Source organism: Gossypium raimondii, chromosome 2 (assembly GCF_025698545.1).
Source record: "Gossypium raimondii isolate GPD5lz chromosome 2, ASM2569854v1, whole genome shotgun sequence".
NCBI lineage: Eukaryota > Viridiplantae > Streptophyta > Magnoliopsida > Malvales > Malvaceae > Gossypium > Gossypium raimondii.
This window is the reverse complement of record NC_068566.1, coordinates 1-15461: the sequence shown is the minus strand read 5'-3', so window position 1 is coordinate 15461 and position 15461 is coordinate 1. Positions and strand designations below refer to the sequence as shown.

The 15461-nt window shown below is 34.5% G+C and overlaps 2 protein-coding genes across 5 annotated transcripts in view; both read left to right on the top strand.

The window, feature by feature from the left end:
• Positions 1-12071, top strand: part of LOC105765759 (uncharacterized) — a 38128-nt gene extending 26057 nt beyond the window's left edge. The window contains exon 15 of the mRNA XM_052623921.1: positions 11911-12071. The gene's annotated coding sequence lies outside the window, so the exon portion shown is untranslated. The remainder of the gene's footprint in view (positions 1-11910) is intronic.
• Positions 124-14254, top strand: LOC105787376 (uncharacterized). 4 transcript variants are annotated; one of them, XM_052623932.1, is made up of 7 exons: positions 124-174; positions 1443-1507; positions 1634-1733; positions 10715-10765; positions 10907-11019; positions 12078-12197; positions 14061-14254. In XM_052623932.1, exons 1-6 carry the CDS (start codon positions 142-144, stop codon positions 12169-12171), a joined length of 456 nt encoding a protein of 151 aa, XP_052479892.1. In that variant the 5' UTR covers positions 124-141; the 3' UTR covers positions 12172-12197; positions 14061-14254. The 4 variants fall into 4 exon arrangements, with proteins under 4 accessions (XP_052479892.1, XP_052479890.1, XP_052479896.1 ...); XM_052623930.1 differs by lacking the exon at positions 14061-14254 and adding an exon at positions 12278-12436 and having other exon boundaries at positions 12078-12177; XM_052623934.1 differs by lacking the exons at positions 124-174; positions 14061-14254 and adding exons at positions 247-1351; positions 12278-12436 and having other exon boundaries at positions 12078-12177.
• Positions 14255-15461: the final 1207 nt, after the last annotated feature.

The window sequence follows — 15461 nt, the reverse complement described above, 5'->3', positions numbered from 1 at the left end:
TGAAGTTTGATTCGGTAAATTTTACGAGTAATTGCTTAATTAAGGTAAAAGGATTAAATTGTAAAAGAGGTAAAAGTTAATTTTTATAGATTTAAAATACTAAAGGGACCAGAATTGTGATTTTCATTCATAAGGATCAGCATGGCATACACGGAGTTGAAGAGAATTTATGAGGTAATGGCAATTTTTGTGAGACTAAAGTTGAATTCTGCAGATTCCTTGTTATGCTTTATGTTGTTATGCACTCTGCCATGGCTTAAATTCATTCTTTAATGCCCTAAAACTTGAGATAAATGGGGATTTTAGATGCCAGTTTAACGTGATACCCATATTTCTTTTATGGATATAATGCCTAAAGTTCAACTAAGACCACATACTTCATTTCTAGTGAAATTGTTTAAGCAATTGTGCCTTTGTATAAATTGTTAAAATTCTGTTAAATGTACATTCAAGGTTAAACATGGTTCTGCTTATCAGGGAATTCGTTTGACAATAGGGTTATGCTGATAATGCTTTCTGCAGAATATGGTGACTATTCTAGCAGCCTGTGGAATTGACCATACTGAATAAAGCAAATTAAAAACTATCATCCTGTGTTGCTTTAATTTTCATTTTTCTTAAAGTATCCATGTTCAACACATTCCCGGACGTGGCATATGACCCTCCAAATACATGAAAGGTTATGTTACTCGGACTTCGGTGTAAGTATTGGACATAGGCATCTGACCTGAGTATTTTCAGTTTTTTCTAGGATCGCATGTATTTGGAGGACTTTTGGAGGACTATATCTCGATGCCCATGTCTTTGCATGTGTTGGAGATGAATTCAGACACAATAGTTATTTAGGCAAAATGAAGAGTTGGGTTAATATAGAGAAAAACTTACCAAAAAAAAAAGTCAAACATACCCATATAAGATGCGTGCGTGTCACATGTACCGAGTGTTGGTGCACTCATATGGTCCTCTGACTGCCTTTTTCGCTCCAAACTATCAAACTGCATGAATTCTAATGTTCGTTAGTCAGTTGTTTCAACTCAGTTTTGCCGTTTGATTTTTATTTGATCACAAAAAAATCCACTCCGCTATTGGGTTAGAAAAGGTTTGATCTATTATCTACCTAAACCCTAAACGTTCCTTTCTCCTTTCTTAACTACTGTTTTTTCCATTCTTTTCAAATACTTTCCTTCTGTCCTGTTTTCTTTCTCCCAGCCTCCTTTCTTGTCCTTTCTTTCTTCACACACACAAATACGGTACATTAGGTAGAGAAACCCTAAGTTTTGTTTATCGTTTCTGTTATTTGTGATTTTTGAAATCCCCTAATTCATTGGAGATTCATTTCATGGATGAATATGTATTTAACTTTGTTTCTTTCCTTTTCATCTCTGTTTTTAGTTTCAAATATATGCTTCTTTCTACTAATCTTTTCAGTGGACTTTTGCCAGGGTTTCCTGTTTTCTTATTCAAAGAGTCACTGTTACGTTCCGTTGAAATTATGGATCTCGGTGTGGTACTTTTTGGTTCTTTATCTTGTACTATATGTTCTTTTTTTTTCCTTCAATTTGTTTGTTTCCGTCTACTTTATATTTCCTTTTATTTTTTTCTTTGCTAAATACTGTTTCGGTTTCTCTTTTAGGGCTTCTGTTTTGGCGTTTGGGTCTGTGCCCTCCTTAGTTTATGGCCTTTTGGGCTTTTATCCCGCTTGGAGGCTGTCTGACCCTATTTGCAAATGCACAGTAAGTTGCTTCTATTGTGAAAGTCTCTAAATCTGTGTTCTCTTTTTGCATACTGGTTTGTGATCCATCTTTTTGCTCCGGCCACGGATTTGGTTTTGTTTTCATTTTTTTAGTGTTTTGGGTTGGGTTGTTTTGGAATGCGTTTGAGCTGTTTTTATGTCCAGTTTTCTTTTGATAGTATTTAATTTTAAAAAGATTAGTAAATATTTTTGAACATAACTGTTTAATTTTGAAGCAATTGTTTTAAAATTGAATAAGTTTAAAAATATTAAAATTTTAAGGATTTTTACTTCTCTCTGTTAATTTGTCCAAAACAGTAGTAGTGATTTAAAGAAGGTTTTAATTACCATAAATGTTACTGTTGCATTATTTGTAATCTGAACCTGCTTTTATGTTATTTGGACATCATGCTTTGGATTTTTCTGTTTAGTTGTAAAGAATTTTTTATCCGGTACAGATTTTTAACCGGCCTGCTGTAGTTAATTTTCTTTCTTATTCTGCTCCGACTTTATTCCTGTCATATAGTGCCTGAATAGCTTCTTCAGTAGTTGCTTTTTTTTGTCTGGATAATAGTTAGATAGAAGTATAATTTGTTCCGAACTTTCTTATTGCCGGCAATAGGACGACATTTTCCGGAAATTAATTAACTATCCGAAAATACAGGCCAGGTTTTTTTATGTTTTTAATTTTTGAGTTCGGTGTTTTGATGTTTAGAAATTGCTGTTTTGCTATGTGTTATTATTGAGGTGGCCTGTGACTTACTTTGTTGTTTTATGCTGTTTATTTCATTCTGTTATTTTCTAAATAAGAGGACCTAAATTAAAAAAAAAGGTGTCTAAAAAAATGACAGATACATCAACAAATAATATATGAAAAGAAAACATTTCTTTTAATTATTCTTCTGGAGCAATTTACATAATATATATAATTATTTCAATAGTTTTCCACTCTTTATAGAAATGCGAATTACCCACTAAACGATCAAAACCGGCGTATAGGATTCCAGACTGGGACATTCTGTTTCTTAGTTTTCTCAAAAATTCTGCAGTTTTAAAAAATAATAATAATCTAATTGGGATGCTTGTTAATATTGATAGTAATTGAAGAATTGGAGAATTTCAACCGATTTGCTAATTGCGAAGGTTTTTTTCGATTTGGGTTCATATACGGTGGAGGTTGTCAAGATTGTGTATGCATATATGTTTTCTTTTTCATACTGCTAGGTGCTTGCATTCATTAGTAAGGATTGGGTATATTTTCTTTAAAATAGTTGGGATTATTTATTCTTAATAGAACTTTGGATATGTGGTAAATATTTTCGTTTTAGGGAGTAAATTCTGGTACAGAAATTCCATAGTAGTCTAACATCATCTATGTATTCAATTGAATGTGTTTTCCGTCTTTTAAGGATTCAGAAAGTGATTTGTTTGTAATTTATGCTTTTGGTTGGTTTAAAATAGTTTAACTATTTTAATGTGACAGTCCTGATAGCCTAATGGTCTCGTGTATAAAACTTTGGATATGTGGTAAATATTTTCGTTTTAGGGAGTAAATTCTGGTACAGAAATTCCATAGTAGTCTAACATCATCTATGTATTCAATTGAATGTGTTTTCCGTCTTTTAAGGATTCAGAAAGTGATTTGTTTGTAATTTATGCTTTTGGTTGGTTTAAAATTAACTGTTTTAATGTGACAGTCCAGATAGCCTAATGGTCTCGTGTATAAAAAACTGCTTTCTAGTCTGATGTGCTGCAAAAGAAAAATCTCTGATTGGCTGGATTATAAGTACTGTGAAACTAGTCAACCATCAGTAAATTGGCGCATATGAATGACTTTAATTAAATAATTCCCTGTGAAACTCTACAATAATTAGTTTAATCGATCTGTCCTTGGGATATGTAGTACTCTTTCTGTCCATATATAACTGTTTTTAGTTAGTATCTTTCTTGCCCTGTTTTTAGTTAGAGTGTTTGTGTTTGTGAGATAGTAACTAACAAATTGAGCCCACTTTCCTTTTTAAGCCATTGGCTAATGACTTCGGTTTATATCGTATTAGTTTGCATGAATTTAATTCTCTGAATAACCTTCTTGTGGTGTCTTGGGTTTAATTCAAAATTTTCCGAATTATTAATGGTTGATGTGGAAATTTGATTAAGACAATGTGAAAAAGTGATGCTTTAATTTTCTGAACTGTCAAGATATAGGTATGTTAGGGGAAGCCTACTCTCTGTTTACTGGTAAGTTCTATCTCGAGTGTTATATGAGGTTGATATCTTTAATCTACAGTTTATATATATTTAAGGTCAGGGAATAGCTGTTTCCAATTACTTGAACACTTGGCTGTTTTCATTTAATCTACAGTTAATATATATTTAGGGCCACTTTCCTTATACAAGTGTTGTTTGATTTTCTTTTTTAAAGGAAAAATACAGTTTGTATGGCGTTGTTGTTTTTCAAATAGAATAGAAAGTAAGAGACTTTGGGATCAATTAACGTCAATTTTAACTAGAAGAACATGGTCTTATTTGGAGTGAAAATTCTTGCATTTTATCTGGTGCTAAGGTGGTGCATATTAGTCGTTGGTTTTCTTTTCACACTGCTAGGTGCTTTCACTCATCAGTAAGGATCGGGTTAGGTTTTCTTTAAAATAGTTGAGTGGAGGTCATCGACGAACTTAGTTGGAACTGTTTGTGTGCTGGTGCTTATATGATTTGGAATTGGATTTTGATTGAAATATTCGGGTAATATCTAAATGCTTGGCCTGGATGGAATTAGGGATGCAATTTAACTGAAAATGTTGTTTTATATTACAAAGTAGTTACAAGTGTTTATTGTGTTGCATTAGAAGATGTTAACTAGGTGTTGTTTTCTTTCTTATGAAGAACGCAGTATATTTGCCTTTTTTGATCTTACGATGAGAGTTTTCTTTCAAAGTTTCATATTTGAATCGTATTACTGATTTATTTTTCAAAAAATCCAAATTACTCATCTTTCGCTTTGGTATTGTTAATTATGTAGAAAACGAAAGTTTCATGTAGAAAACGAAGGTTTCTCTTTTGTGGACGTCGGCCATTCATATCAACCCAAGGTATCTCTCTACAATCTAATGGTTAACAATGGAAGTTTAATAAAACCGTGGGTTTTTAGCTGCTTCCATGCAATTTTCTTCTTCATATCTGGAAAATATTACTATCTAATTCAGAAGTACTTCTGGGTAAGTCTTTTTTTCTCAATTTTCTACCTTAACTATTGATTAAATCATTCATCTTACATTCTTTTCCTATTTAGATGCATACATATATTTTAATGAAATTGGGTCTCCCTGGTATTCTAGGTGATAGTTTATTCTTAATAGAACTTTGGATATGTGATAAATATTTTCGTTTTGGGGAGTAAATTTTGGTACATAAATTTGCATATTAGTCCAACATTATCTATGTATTCAATTGAATGTGTTTTTCGTCTTTTAAGGATGTTGCTTATGGACTCCTTGACGAAGATATCTTTCAATCGCTGCTGCATTAGAGGTGGAGATTTGATTATTGTATATGAGAGGCATGATACTATGAAAGTTGTTAAAATTGTGCGACAATTCGGTTCTTCAAAATCGTTTGGGTGTATTTAAAGCTGTTAAAGCTGCATTATATTTGTTAAGGAATAAGAAAACACTAAGTAAATCATACCGAGTTTTTAAAACATAGGCTTTTCTTCTTTTTTCCACGTCCTGCTTCTTTCTCGTTGAAGATTGGGGACTTTTGGGCTCGCAATAAAGCTAGGTCCTGATCGAGCAACTAGTAGTCCTATCTATCCACCTCTCCAAACACAATATCTTGAGTACCTATGATGGTGACCACATCTGCTGGCATGTGATGTTTGGACATAGAATCGAGTCCTTGTAAATGGGCAGAGCCGGGTATTAATAAGCACTGAATTTATTTTACAACGTTTTAATAAGCACTAAATTTATTTTACAACGATTTAGTGGGCACTGAATTTAATTCATTCTTATTCTGCACCAGGGATATCCCCATGATATCCCGCACCGGGGTAAGCTATTCCAAGATTTTTCTCGTCGTATTCCATCCGGTTCAGTATTTTTAGTGTCCGGTTTGGCTGTTCTGGCAGCCGGTTCGGATTTTTAACCTGTCTGGACCGGGTTACCTGATATAGATATTCCACCCAGGGATATCCCATTACAGGGTTATCCCGATTTTGGTTATCCTATTCTACGGGCATCCCGGCTTGGGATATCCTATTCGAGGCATATCCCTCCTTGGGATCTAGGGGTTTGAGGCTTGGGGCCTGGGTTTTGGGTTGGGCTGGTGTTTTTGGACTTTTGTTTCAGTGTTTGGGGCTTTGGATCTCTTAGGTTTTGGATTACTGGGTTTTGGACTACATCAGATTGTGATTTCAGGGACCAAAATATATACCTAAAATTTATTAGCCTTGTAAATTATTAAAAAAGAATTGAGGATGATGTTTCATTTTAATTGAAATGGGCTCTTTTTATAATAAATCCATCAAGCCAGCTCTAGGCCATTTATGACTTTAATCCAACAAACCAAATGGACCGTCTGAATGAGGGGAAGAAAATACGGAAGCCAGCCACTAAGAAATGAAGCTTCTCTCTCCTTTGTTATAGGATTTATGAATAACCTCGATTTCAATCTCTCTCCTCCTGATATATCTCCGGCAGTAAAACTCCACCGTTTCTTTCTATCTTCGTCAGTTGGGTTTTGGCTCAGATCGACTCCCGGGTAAGAATTTGTGCCTTTGTTTCACAGTTCGAATCCTTATTTCTCTTCTCCTAAAGATTCTTCTCATTTGAATCTTTGCCATTATCGTTTTTACACAACTTTTGGTTTGGAATTACGGGTCGATCATTTGAATCTTTGCCATTATCTGTTTTGGAGTGTGGTGTGTTAAACTGTTTTGCCGTTATTTGTTTCACAAGTCGTATAAATAATCGAGATTCCAATTCAAATGATGAGACAAGTGCTAGGGCTAGCCTATCCAGAATCGTTATGTTAGCTGAAGCTTTATTTGAGGTGATTTTTATTTCTTATGTTATTAGTCTGGGTAGTTCTTCTTTCTCTTTGCACCTATCTGTTGGAGTTAATTTCTATGCATTTTAACTAGGTTCTGGATGAAATCCCCCAGCAGTCTGTGGTTTTATCTTCTCGACCTTCTGTATCTTCAATTTGATCTGTTCCCGCTCCTAATGAAGTTGTGGAATTGCTTCCTGTCAAAATTTATAACAAGTCACACAAACTTCATAATGATGAGGCTGGACAGTAAGTATTTATTTTTCTCTGCTGTTTGAGAAATGTGAAGCACACTTGAATTTTTTTTTATTTTTTATTGTTGACGGATAGTTGAAGATGAGATTTAACTGTGTGTGCCTTGACTTTTAAATGGACCTGCTACAAAAGAATATGTGGTTGGCATTTTAGCTCAGAGTAAGTTATGAATTTGTATATGAGGTAAAATAAAACATAATCAGTTCTACAAAGCAGAAACTAAAAGCTTTCTGAGCTACAAATTGATAATGAGACAGTTTGATTCATATCATAACTATAATTAAGCTAATGAAAATAAATAATAAGGTAACTAAACTTTTTTCTTTGTTGGAGAATTTAAAGCTGAATGGCCTAAAATCAGTATCCAATCAGCAAATTAAGTGCGCTAAGAAGAATGATTGTTAGTTTACTATCACGTCGGAATTGAAATCTAGATCATTTTTGGATGCTAAGTTTTAAGGCATGCTTCCAAGTTATAGTCAGCAGTAGGCTCATGAAGGTTTGGCGTCTAACACTCTTAATGAGCTTGTTTGAAAAGGTTTAGATGATTAGGTGCAGTAGGTCTATCTTTGGCTGACCTCATCGGTAATCCCTTGTGCGGATTACGAGCCTTATTCTATGTAAAATATGAAATTTAAGTTTGATGGCATGATTTCTTAATGACTTATTAGAGAAAAAAATAATTTAATTAGCCTGTTTTTTACCCACAATATTGGTTGAGATGAGTTCTATATGCAATTCTCTTGTCTTGAGGGCTTCAGTTTGACTTTAATATGTGAAATTATTACTTGAAGTATATAGAATAAAAGCAGTAATATGAATGAGCAAAAAGAACCCAAGAAAACTGGAAAGTGACTCCAAATGTAAAATTTGGTTCGGGTTATAGTTAAACAAATTTGGTTTTTGCTTCAGAAGCTTACAACCGCAATTAGTCAAACAAACCAAAACCTATTTTTTATTTAATTTATACTCAGTTTCTTATTTTTTGATAGTATAAAATTAGTATTTTATGCCTAAATTATTGAAAAACACTATATAAAAAAAAGTATTTTAAAATTTAAAAGACCAGTGAACTGAGCTGTTAAAAAAACCAGATTATTGCTAATTAATTGCATTTTTTTTTCCAAAACCGAACTGAACCGTTATCACGTCTAATATTCACATGATATTTATTATACAGACTTCTTATCCTTGAGTATCAAGGCCTCCTTTTTCTGACCTTCTAATTGATCTAGCTAGAGGGTAATGATTTTATTGCTCTTGAATCCAATGGTAATATAGGAAATTGGGGGAGCTAGAGTGATAGGAACAGGGAAATTGAGTAGAAAAATTTGAATTTTAATCAGACTTAGGTATTGTCTTCCTATATAGGCATATGAAGGGTGGGAGGGGGGCCGTATATGATTTCAAAGGGCCCTAACCTTCGATATGCTTTCTTTTTCAGTTACTTCATATGGCATTAGTCTGCAATCAGGCATGTTTTGAATCTTTTTTTTTTCTTTTCTTTTATATTCAATTAACAGATGTTACATATGCCTTTTGGAGTATGAAGAGGGAGATAGCATGTGGATATTTGCTTGTAACCATGAATTCCACAGAACTTGTATAGACAAGTTGCTCAAGGAGGTTCACAGGTAGGATGGATGATTATTATTGCAATGTTTTAAATTAACATTATGGTAAATATGTGATTAAGGGTGTGCTAGATAAAATAGATGTGTCATTTCTTCCTCAGAAGTATAACATGGGTTGTAGTTACACTCCACAAGTTAGGTTATCTTTAAGAACAGTGAAGTGAAACGGAAAGACCAACGGTCATATGAGGCTTGAAAGACTCATCAATATTCCCCTCTGAAAATTTTGGACAAATGAATTTTTTGTGTTATATGGTGAAACAACAAATATAGAACTGCCAAAGGATGATGCTGGCATCAAGTATAGCTTGTTGGTCCAACAGCCTTTGGAATGGCATGCAAGTGCATGTCGGAGCACGGAGATTGATAATATCTGTGAGATCATGGTAGATGGTTTTCCTGACTACCACATGGAAACCTCCAACCCCATTGATGGTTTTCCTGACTACCACACGAATACTGTGAACTGAATTTGAATATGCGAAGTGATGGTTATGTCAAAGTTGAAGATTTGCTGAAGCTGAATATGAGAACATTTGCTAATATCCCTTTAGGGTCACAAACTGTTGATGATGTCAAAGAGATAGAATTTGTAACATCATTTCTTGTCTTTGTTCACTGTTGAATCTTGAGAATCCTTTCCTATTTTGATTGAAATTTTCTATCATTGCAGCATGTAACTTTTGTAGTTAAAATTGAAAATGGCTTCTTTAAAACCTATTTGTTGTTTACTTATAAGCGATCTTTGAGCTGTTACCAGTTGTAATTTAGATTCTTGGTCTCCAAAATGTTGGTGTATAAACAATCATGAGAAGGAAAATGTTCATTTTGCAGCCAATAGAAATTTCATGGTTTTTATGTTTATTGATTGTAGGCTGTCAGAAAAGATAATAAGCAACGTTTTAGCCTTCTTGAGGAAAATGGGGAGCTTCTAATTTGTGCAAACCAAGGCCACACCGTCATGATGATGAATCTTTCTTAAAATTTATCAATTTCTTCATGCTTTATCTTAATTTTCACCTTAGATTATTTTTAGCTGTTGTTTTGAGCATCTTTATTTATGTCTATGCACTTCTAAGGAAGATATTGTATGTCACGTTGGCAGACAGTTGAGTCTGAAAGATTATTGAAACAAATCCTTTCAGCTGATGAAGTGCAATGTAAGAACATCATGTCTCTTAGATGTATCTGCATCCTCTTCCAAGTGCAAGATGTCTCCGATTCCCTATTATTGTAGTATAAATTCTACTAGTTTAGGTGGATCTCCAATTTATTAACATGGGGCATTATTTGTTGGCATTTCTTTGCGTCTATCACATTTATTGGTGTCAAAATACAATATGCTGAAGTGTGTCATCTGTTACTCTGTTCGGAGTAATAACCTCTAATTTGAAATGGTTGTCAGTTCTTCCAGTGCTCATGTATCAGGGTTGGGTAACCTAAACATTGCATACTTCTTGCAGCTTTCTGTCAAGTGCGATAAAAATTAGGTCTACTTTCCAATTTTGTTGTGACATTGGAACCTCTACATATCTTGCTCATCTTTTTGTTCTGCCAATGATCTGGTATTCTTTTTGGCGTTACCATCTAACATTACATATCCCTTCCTATTGTTGTATTGGAGCTTTTACTTATTGTGATGCATGGTGCATTCTACTCCCATTGCAGCATACATGCAGATGCACTTGTTCTTTCTCACTTCCATTTTTCCGTTCACTGTCTGTTACGCTGTATTTCTAAGCATTTGTCTTGTTGATTTGTTATTTTCTACTGGTTGCTATTTTGACATATGTTTAGCTTCTTTCGATGGAACATATATATTATTAATTGTTGGATAGGTGGAGTATTCACTGTGTTTATTGATTGTACTATCAACAGTATTAATCTGAGTTATGCTTGCATTTGTAACTATTGTTATTACTCTCAGAAGAAAAAGAAATCTATTATTATTGCATTGGGTGTAACTTAAATTTTCTTTTGACATCATCACGATGTCCTGTTCCTAAGAAGATTGGCATCATCCTAATCGGTAAACTTTCCTTTTCAGTTTAACACGGAGGGGTATCTTCTAAGGCTTCGTCTTCCAGAATGTTGGGTGGTAAGAAAAAAATACTGTGCTTGTTTCGCCACCATCTATTTATTTGTATAGTTGAGCCAAGTTACCTCCATTCATACATACCCTGATTATTCTTTTTCTGAATGCTACAGAGAAGTTAATTGAGTACTGTTCATTTTTCAGGTCTCAAAACTGCATATGCTTATTGATGCTGTCACTGAGAGTTATAACAAATATTTCTTTGGGGACGTTGGGAGAGAAATATATGATTTCTTTTGGGGTGATTTTGCTGACCGGTATGTAGAATGTTCTTTTATAATCTGCTTTCTGCTTATAGAAAGTAGTTCTATTGTTTTATGCCATTAAGGTCTGGATTTTATGCCATTTACAGATCATGAAAACTGAAAAGTAATGAAGTTTATGCTGTTGTTATATAGCACATAATGCCTTTTTTTCAAGGTTAAAGTTGTAAAATTACTAGAATTCTATTGTAGTTGGATCAGTATGTGCTGTTGACACATACATTAAATACCTGTCATGGTTGTATGTTTTTTGCAAAAATTATTGGTATAATTTTTACTCTGATTAGCTGTAGTTATTTTTGTGTTATATGTACAGTCTTTAGATCTGCAACCCATGCTTGGGATTTATGTTTTTGTTGTTTGCATAGGTATATTGAAGTAAAGAAGGTATTAATTACCATAAATGTTACCGTTGTCACATGGGGCATTTAGAAAATCTATTCTTTTTGGGCAGTATGGGCAGGTGAAAAGCTGCCCGTTTTCTTTAGCCTTTTCAAATTCCCTTCCTTCTCCATCATTGGAAATTTAAGTTCTCTTTAAATTTATTTTCCTTTTTCTTTCCCCTTTTATTCTCTGTTGTTTTTCCATTCTTTGATCTCTGTTCATCCTCTCTTTCGTTTTCTTTATTGTCTCTCCCTTCCTTCCTTCCCATTATTCGAAATTTGAATCCTCAAATCTATCTCTTCTATCCATAGCACCTCAATTATTCGCCGACTTCTTCTCTCTCTCTCTCTCTGTTTTGAATTTCTTCCTCTCATTTTTTTAGTTTTGTGTCACCGATTGCCAAAAAAACAAACACGGAAAGACGCTACACTAGGTTTTCTTTGCCGTTTCTTGTTTTTGTGATTTTTTTGAATTTTCTGCTTCATCGGTGACTGATTTCAGGTATGAATCATCACTTCTACTTTGTCTATCTTTGCTATTTCATTTCGTTTTAGTTTCAGATCTATTCTTTATTAATTGTATTTTCAGTGGGTTTTTTTTATGATTTTTTGTTTTCTTCTTTATAAATCCTTTGTCTTTGCCTGTTCATCTCTGTTTTTTTGTTTCAGATATAATTATTTATCCTCGAAGCAAAGCAAAAGGGAAAGTAGGTGGGTTTTGAGGATAGTTAAAAATGGTTGGTCCTGGTTCATTGGTGATTGATTTTAGGTATGAATCTGTACTTAAAATTTGTCTTTTTCTTTCATCTCTGTTTTTAGTTTCAGATATATGCTTCTTTTTACTAATATTCTCATTGGGTATTTGTCAGGGTTTTCGGTTTTCAGATTCAAAGAATCACTGTTTTGTTCCGATGAAATTATGTATCTGTGCGGTATTTTGTTTTTTTATCTTGTACTATATGTTTATTGTTTTTGAATTGTCTATTTCGCTCTGCTCGTATTGTATATATCTTGCTTTATTGTTATTATTTTTTGCTTCGCAAATTACTTTTGGTGTTTCTATTTGTTTCTCAGTTTACTTTCGTAAGATAGAGAAATTCTAAGTTCTCTTACGTTTCTATTTTTTCCGTCTACTTACGATTGTAGCTATCGTAATATCTTTGATGTCCTTTTATTTTTTGCTTCGCAAAATACACTGTTTCGGTTTCTCTTTATGGGCTCCTGTGTTGGCGTTTTGTCCTGTGCCCTGCTTAGTTTATGGCTTGTGTTTTGCCTAGATTTTGGGCTTTTATCCCGCTTGTAGGTTCTATGGAATGATTGAAGGCAGTATGATCCTATTTGCAAATGCACTGTAAGTTGCGTCGATTGTGAAAGTCTCTAAGTCTCTGTGTTCTACTTTTTGCATGCTGGTTTGTGATCCATTTTTTTTGCTTGGGCAACGGATTTGGTTTTGTTTTTATTTTTAATTTTTAGTGTGTTGGGTTGGCTTGGCTTGTATGGGAATGGGTTTGCGTTATTTTTATATCTGGGTAAGATGTCCGAGCCTGAATCGTAAACATAAATCACAGTTCCTTTCATTTTATAAATAGAATACCGAACTCATTTGAATACCGGAGATCTTATTTTCTGGAGTGCAATGCCTTGACTATTAAATTAATTTGAATATAGAGAATTTCTAAAACTCAATTTTGATACCGAACTTGTTAGCTTGGTTATGTAAGTTCTTCGATTTCCCTTCTATTCTCTTTTTAACGTCTTTTTACATCTCTCTGTTAATTTCCCCAAAACAGTAGTTGTGATTTAAAGAAGGTTTTAATTACCATTAATGTTACCGTTGCATTATTCGTAATCTGAACCTGCTTTTATGTTATTTGGACATCATGCTTTTGATTTTTTTGCTTAGTTGTGAAGAATTTTTTACCCGGTACAGATTTTTAACCTGAATAACTTCTTCAGTAGTTGCTTTTTTTTGGGTCTGGATAATAGTTAGATAGAAGTATACTTTGTTCCTTTCTTGTTGCTCGCAATAGGACGACATTTTTCGGAAATTAATCAACTATCCGTATAGACTGGTCAGGTTTTTTTATGTTTTTAATTTTTGAGTTTTGTGTTTTTCTTTTGTATTTTTGTTGTTTCGTGTCACGGTTCTTACATTATATTTTGTGCTTAGTTGAATATTGTTGGGCTGGGGTTATTGGGCTTTTGTTTCAGTGTTTAATCTACCGCTTCGGTTTCAGTTTTTGGTTAATGGGATATTGGAATTAGAATAGTTGGCCCTTTTTTTCTGTGTAGTAGTGGGCTTTTATTTCGTCGTTTTATTTTTGATTTTGTGATTTTTAGAATCTCTTCCATCATCGTGTTTAGATCTTTACTTGAGCATTGTCTTTGGCTTTCTCTCATTTAGTTTAATGTTTATGGTTTTTTACTTGTATTTTTGGGTATATGGTTTTGATGTCTAGAAATTGCTGTTTTGCTGTTTATTTTACTATCTTATTTTCTAAATAAGAGGACCTAAATTTAAAAAAAAGTCTAAAAAAATGACAGATTCATCAGCAAATGAGATATGAAAAGAAAATATTTCTTTTAATTATTCTTTTGCAGCAATTTACATAATGCATATATAATTATTTCAATAGTTTTCCTTTCTAAATAGAAATGTCAAGTAATATTTTGACGTGTGAACACATTATATTTTTGAGGAATATGAAAACAATACTTGGAATATATTATTTAACCAAGCGCCCTTTCAAATTTAATTTTTGAAAAAATTAAGGTTTCAAATTTGATATTCATTTCTCCTCATTCTTGGAGTAACCCCATTAAATAAAGACATTATATTTTATGTATTTTATGCAAGTTCTCCGATTTTCCCTTTATTCTCTCCCATTTCCATTAATCCTGTTCTAGTAATTTTATTTCTTATTCTATTCCTGCTTTATTCCTGTTATACACCGTCTCGGAATAGGCTATTCCAAGGATATCCTGCCATTTATTATTCCGGTTCACAATTTTAGCCTCCGGTCTAACTGTTCTGCCGGCCGGTTCTGGTTTTTTTATCGACTGGACCGGGATACCTGTCATACTTATTCCAATCAGGGATATCCTATTACAGGGGTATGCCGGTTCAATGTTATTCCATATTAGTGTATCCCGGCTGAGGTATATCCTATTCTACGGTTATCCCGGTTCGGGTTTCCTTTTTCGGTTTTAGGGTTTCAGTTTAGGGGTTTTAGGTTCCCATTTTAGGGATTAGGGTTTAAGGGTTAGAAGTAGGGGTTGGGGGTTTTGGGTTTAGGGTTCATGGTTAGGGTTTTAGGGTTTTGGGGTCTGGGATTTGGGGTTCGGGTTGTGGTTTAAGGTTTAGGGTATTAGGGTTTGGGGTTTTAAGGTTAGGGTTTAGGGTTTAGGGTTTAGGGTTTATGGTTTAGGGTTATAGTGTTTAGGGTTTAGGGTTTAGGGTTTAGGGTTTTAGATGTTTTAGGGTTTAGGGTTTAGGGGTTAGGGTTTTAAGGGTTAGGGGTTAGGGGTTAGGGTTTAGGCTTTAGGGCTTTAGGGCTTTAGGGCTTAGGGCTTGGGGCTTGGGGCTTGGGGGTTGGGGGTTGGGGTTGGGGGTTGGGGTTGGGCTTGGGGCTTGGGGCTTGGGGCTTGGGGCTTGGGGCTTGGGTTTAGGGTTTAGGGTTTAGGGTTTTAGGGTCTAGGGTCTGGGATTTAGGGTTTAGGGTTTTAGGGTTTAGGGTCTTAGGGTTTAGGGTCTTAGGGTTTAGGGTCTAGGGTTTAGGGTCTAGGGTTTAGGGTTTAGGGTTTAGGGTTTTAGGGTTTTAGGGTTTTAGGGTTTGGGGGGGGGTTGGGGTTGGGGTTGGGGTTGGGGTTTGGGGTTTGGGGTTTGGGGTTTGGGGTTTGGGGTTTGGGGTTTGGGGTTTGGGGTTTGGGGTTTGGGGTTTGGGGTTTGGGGTTTGGGGTTTGGGGTTTGGGGTTTGGGGTTTGGGGTTTGGGGTTTGGGGTTTGGGGTTTGGGGTTTGGGGTTTTGGGGTTGGGGGGGTTTGGGGTTTGGGG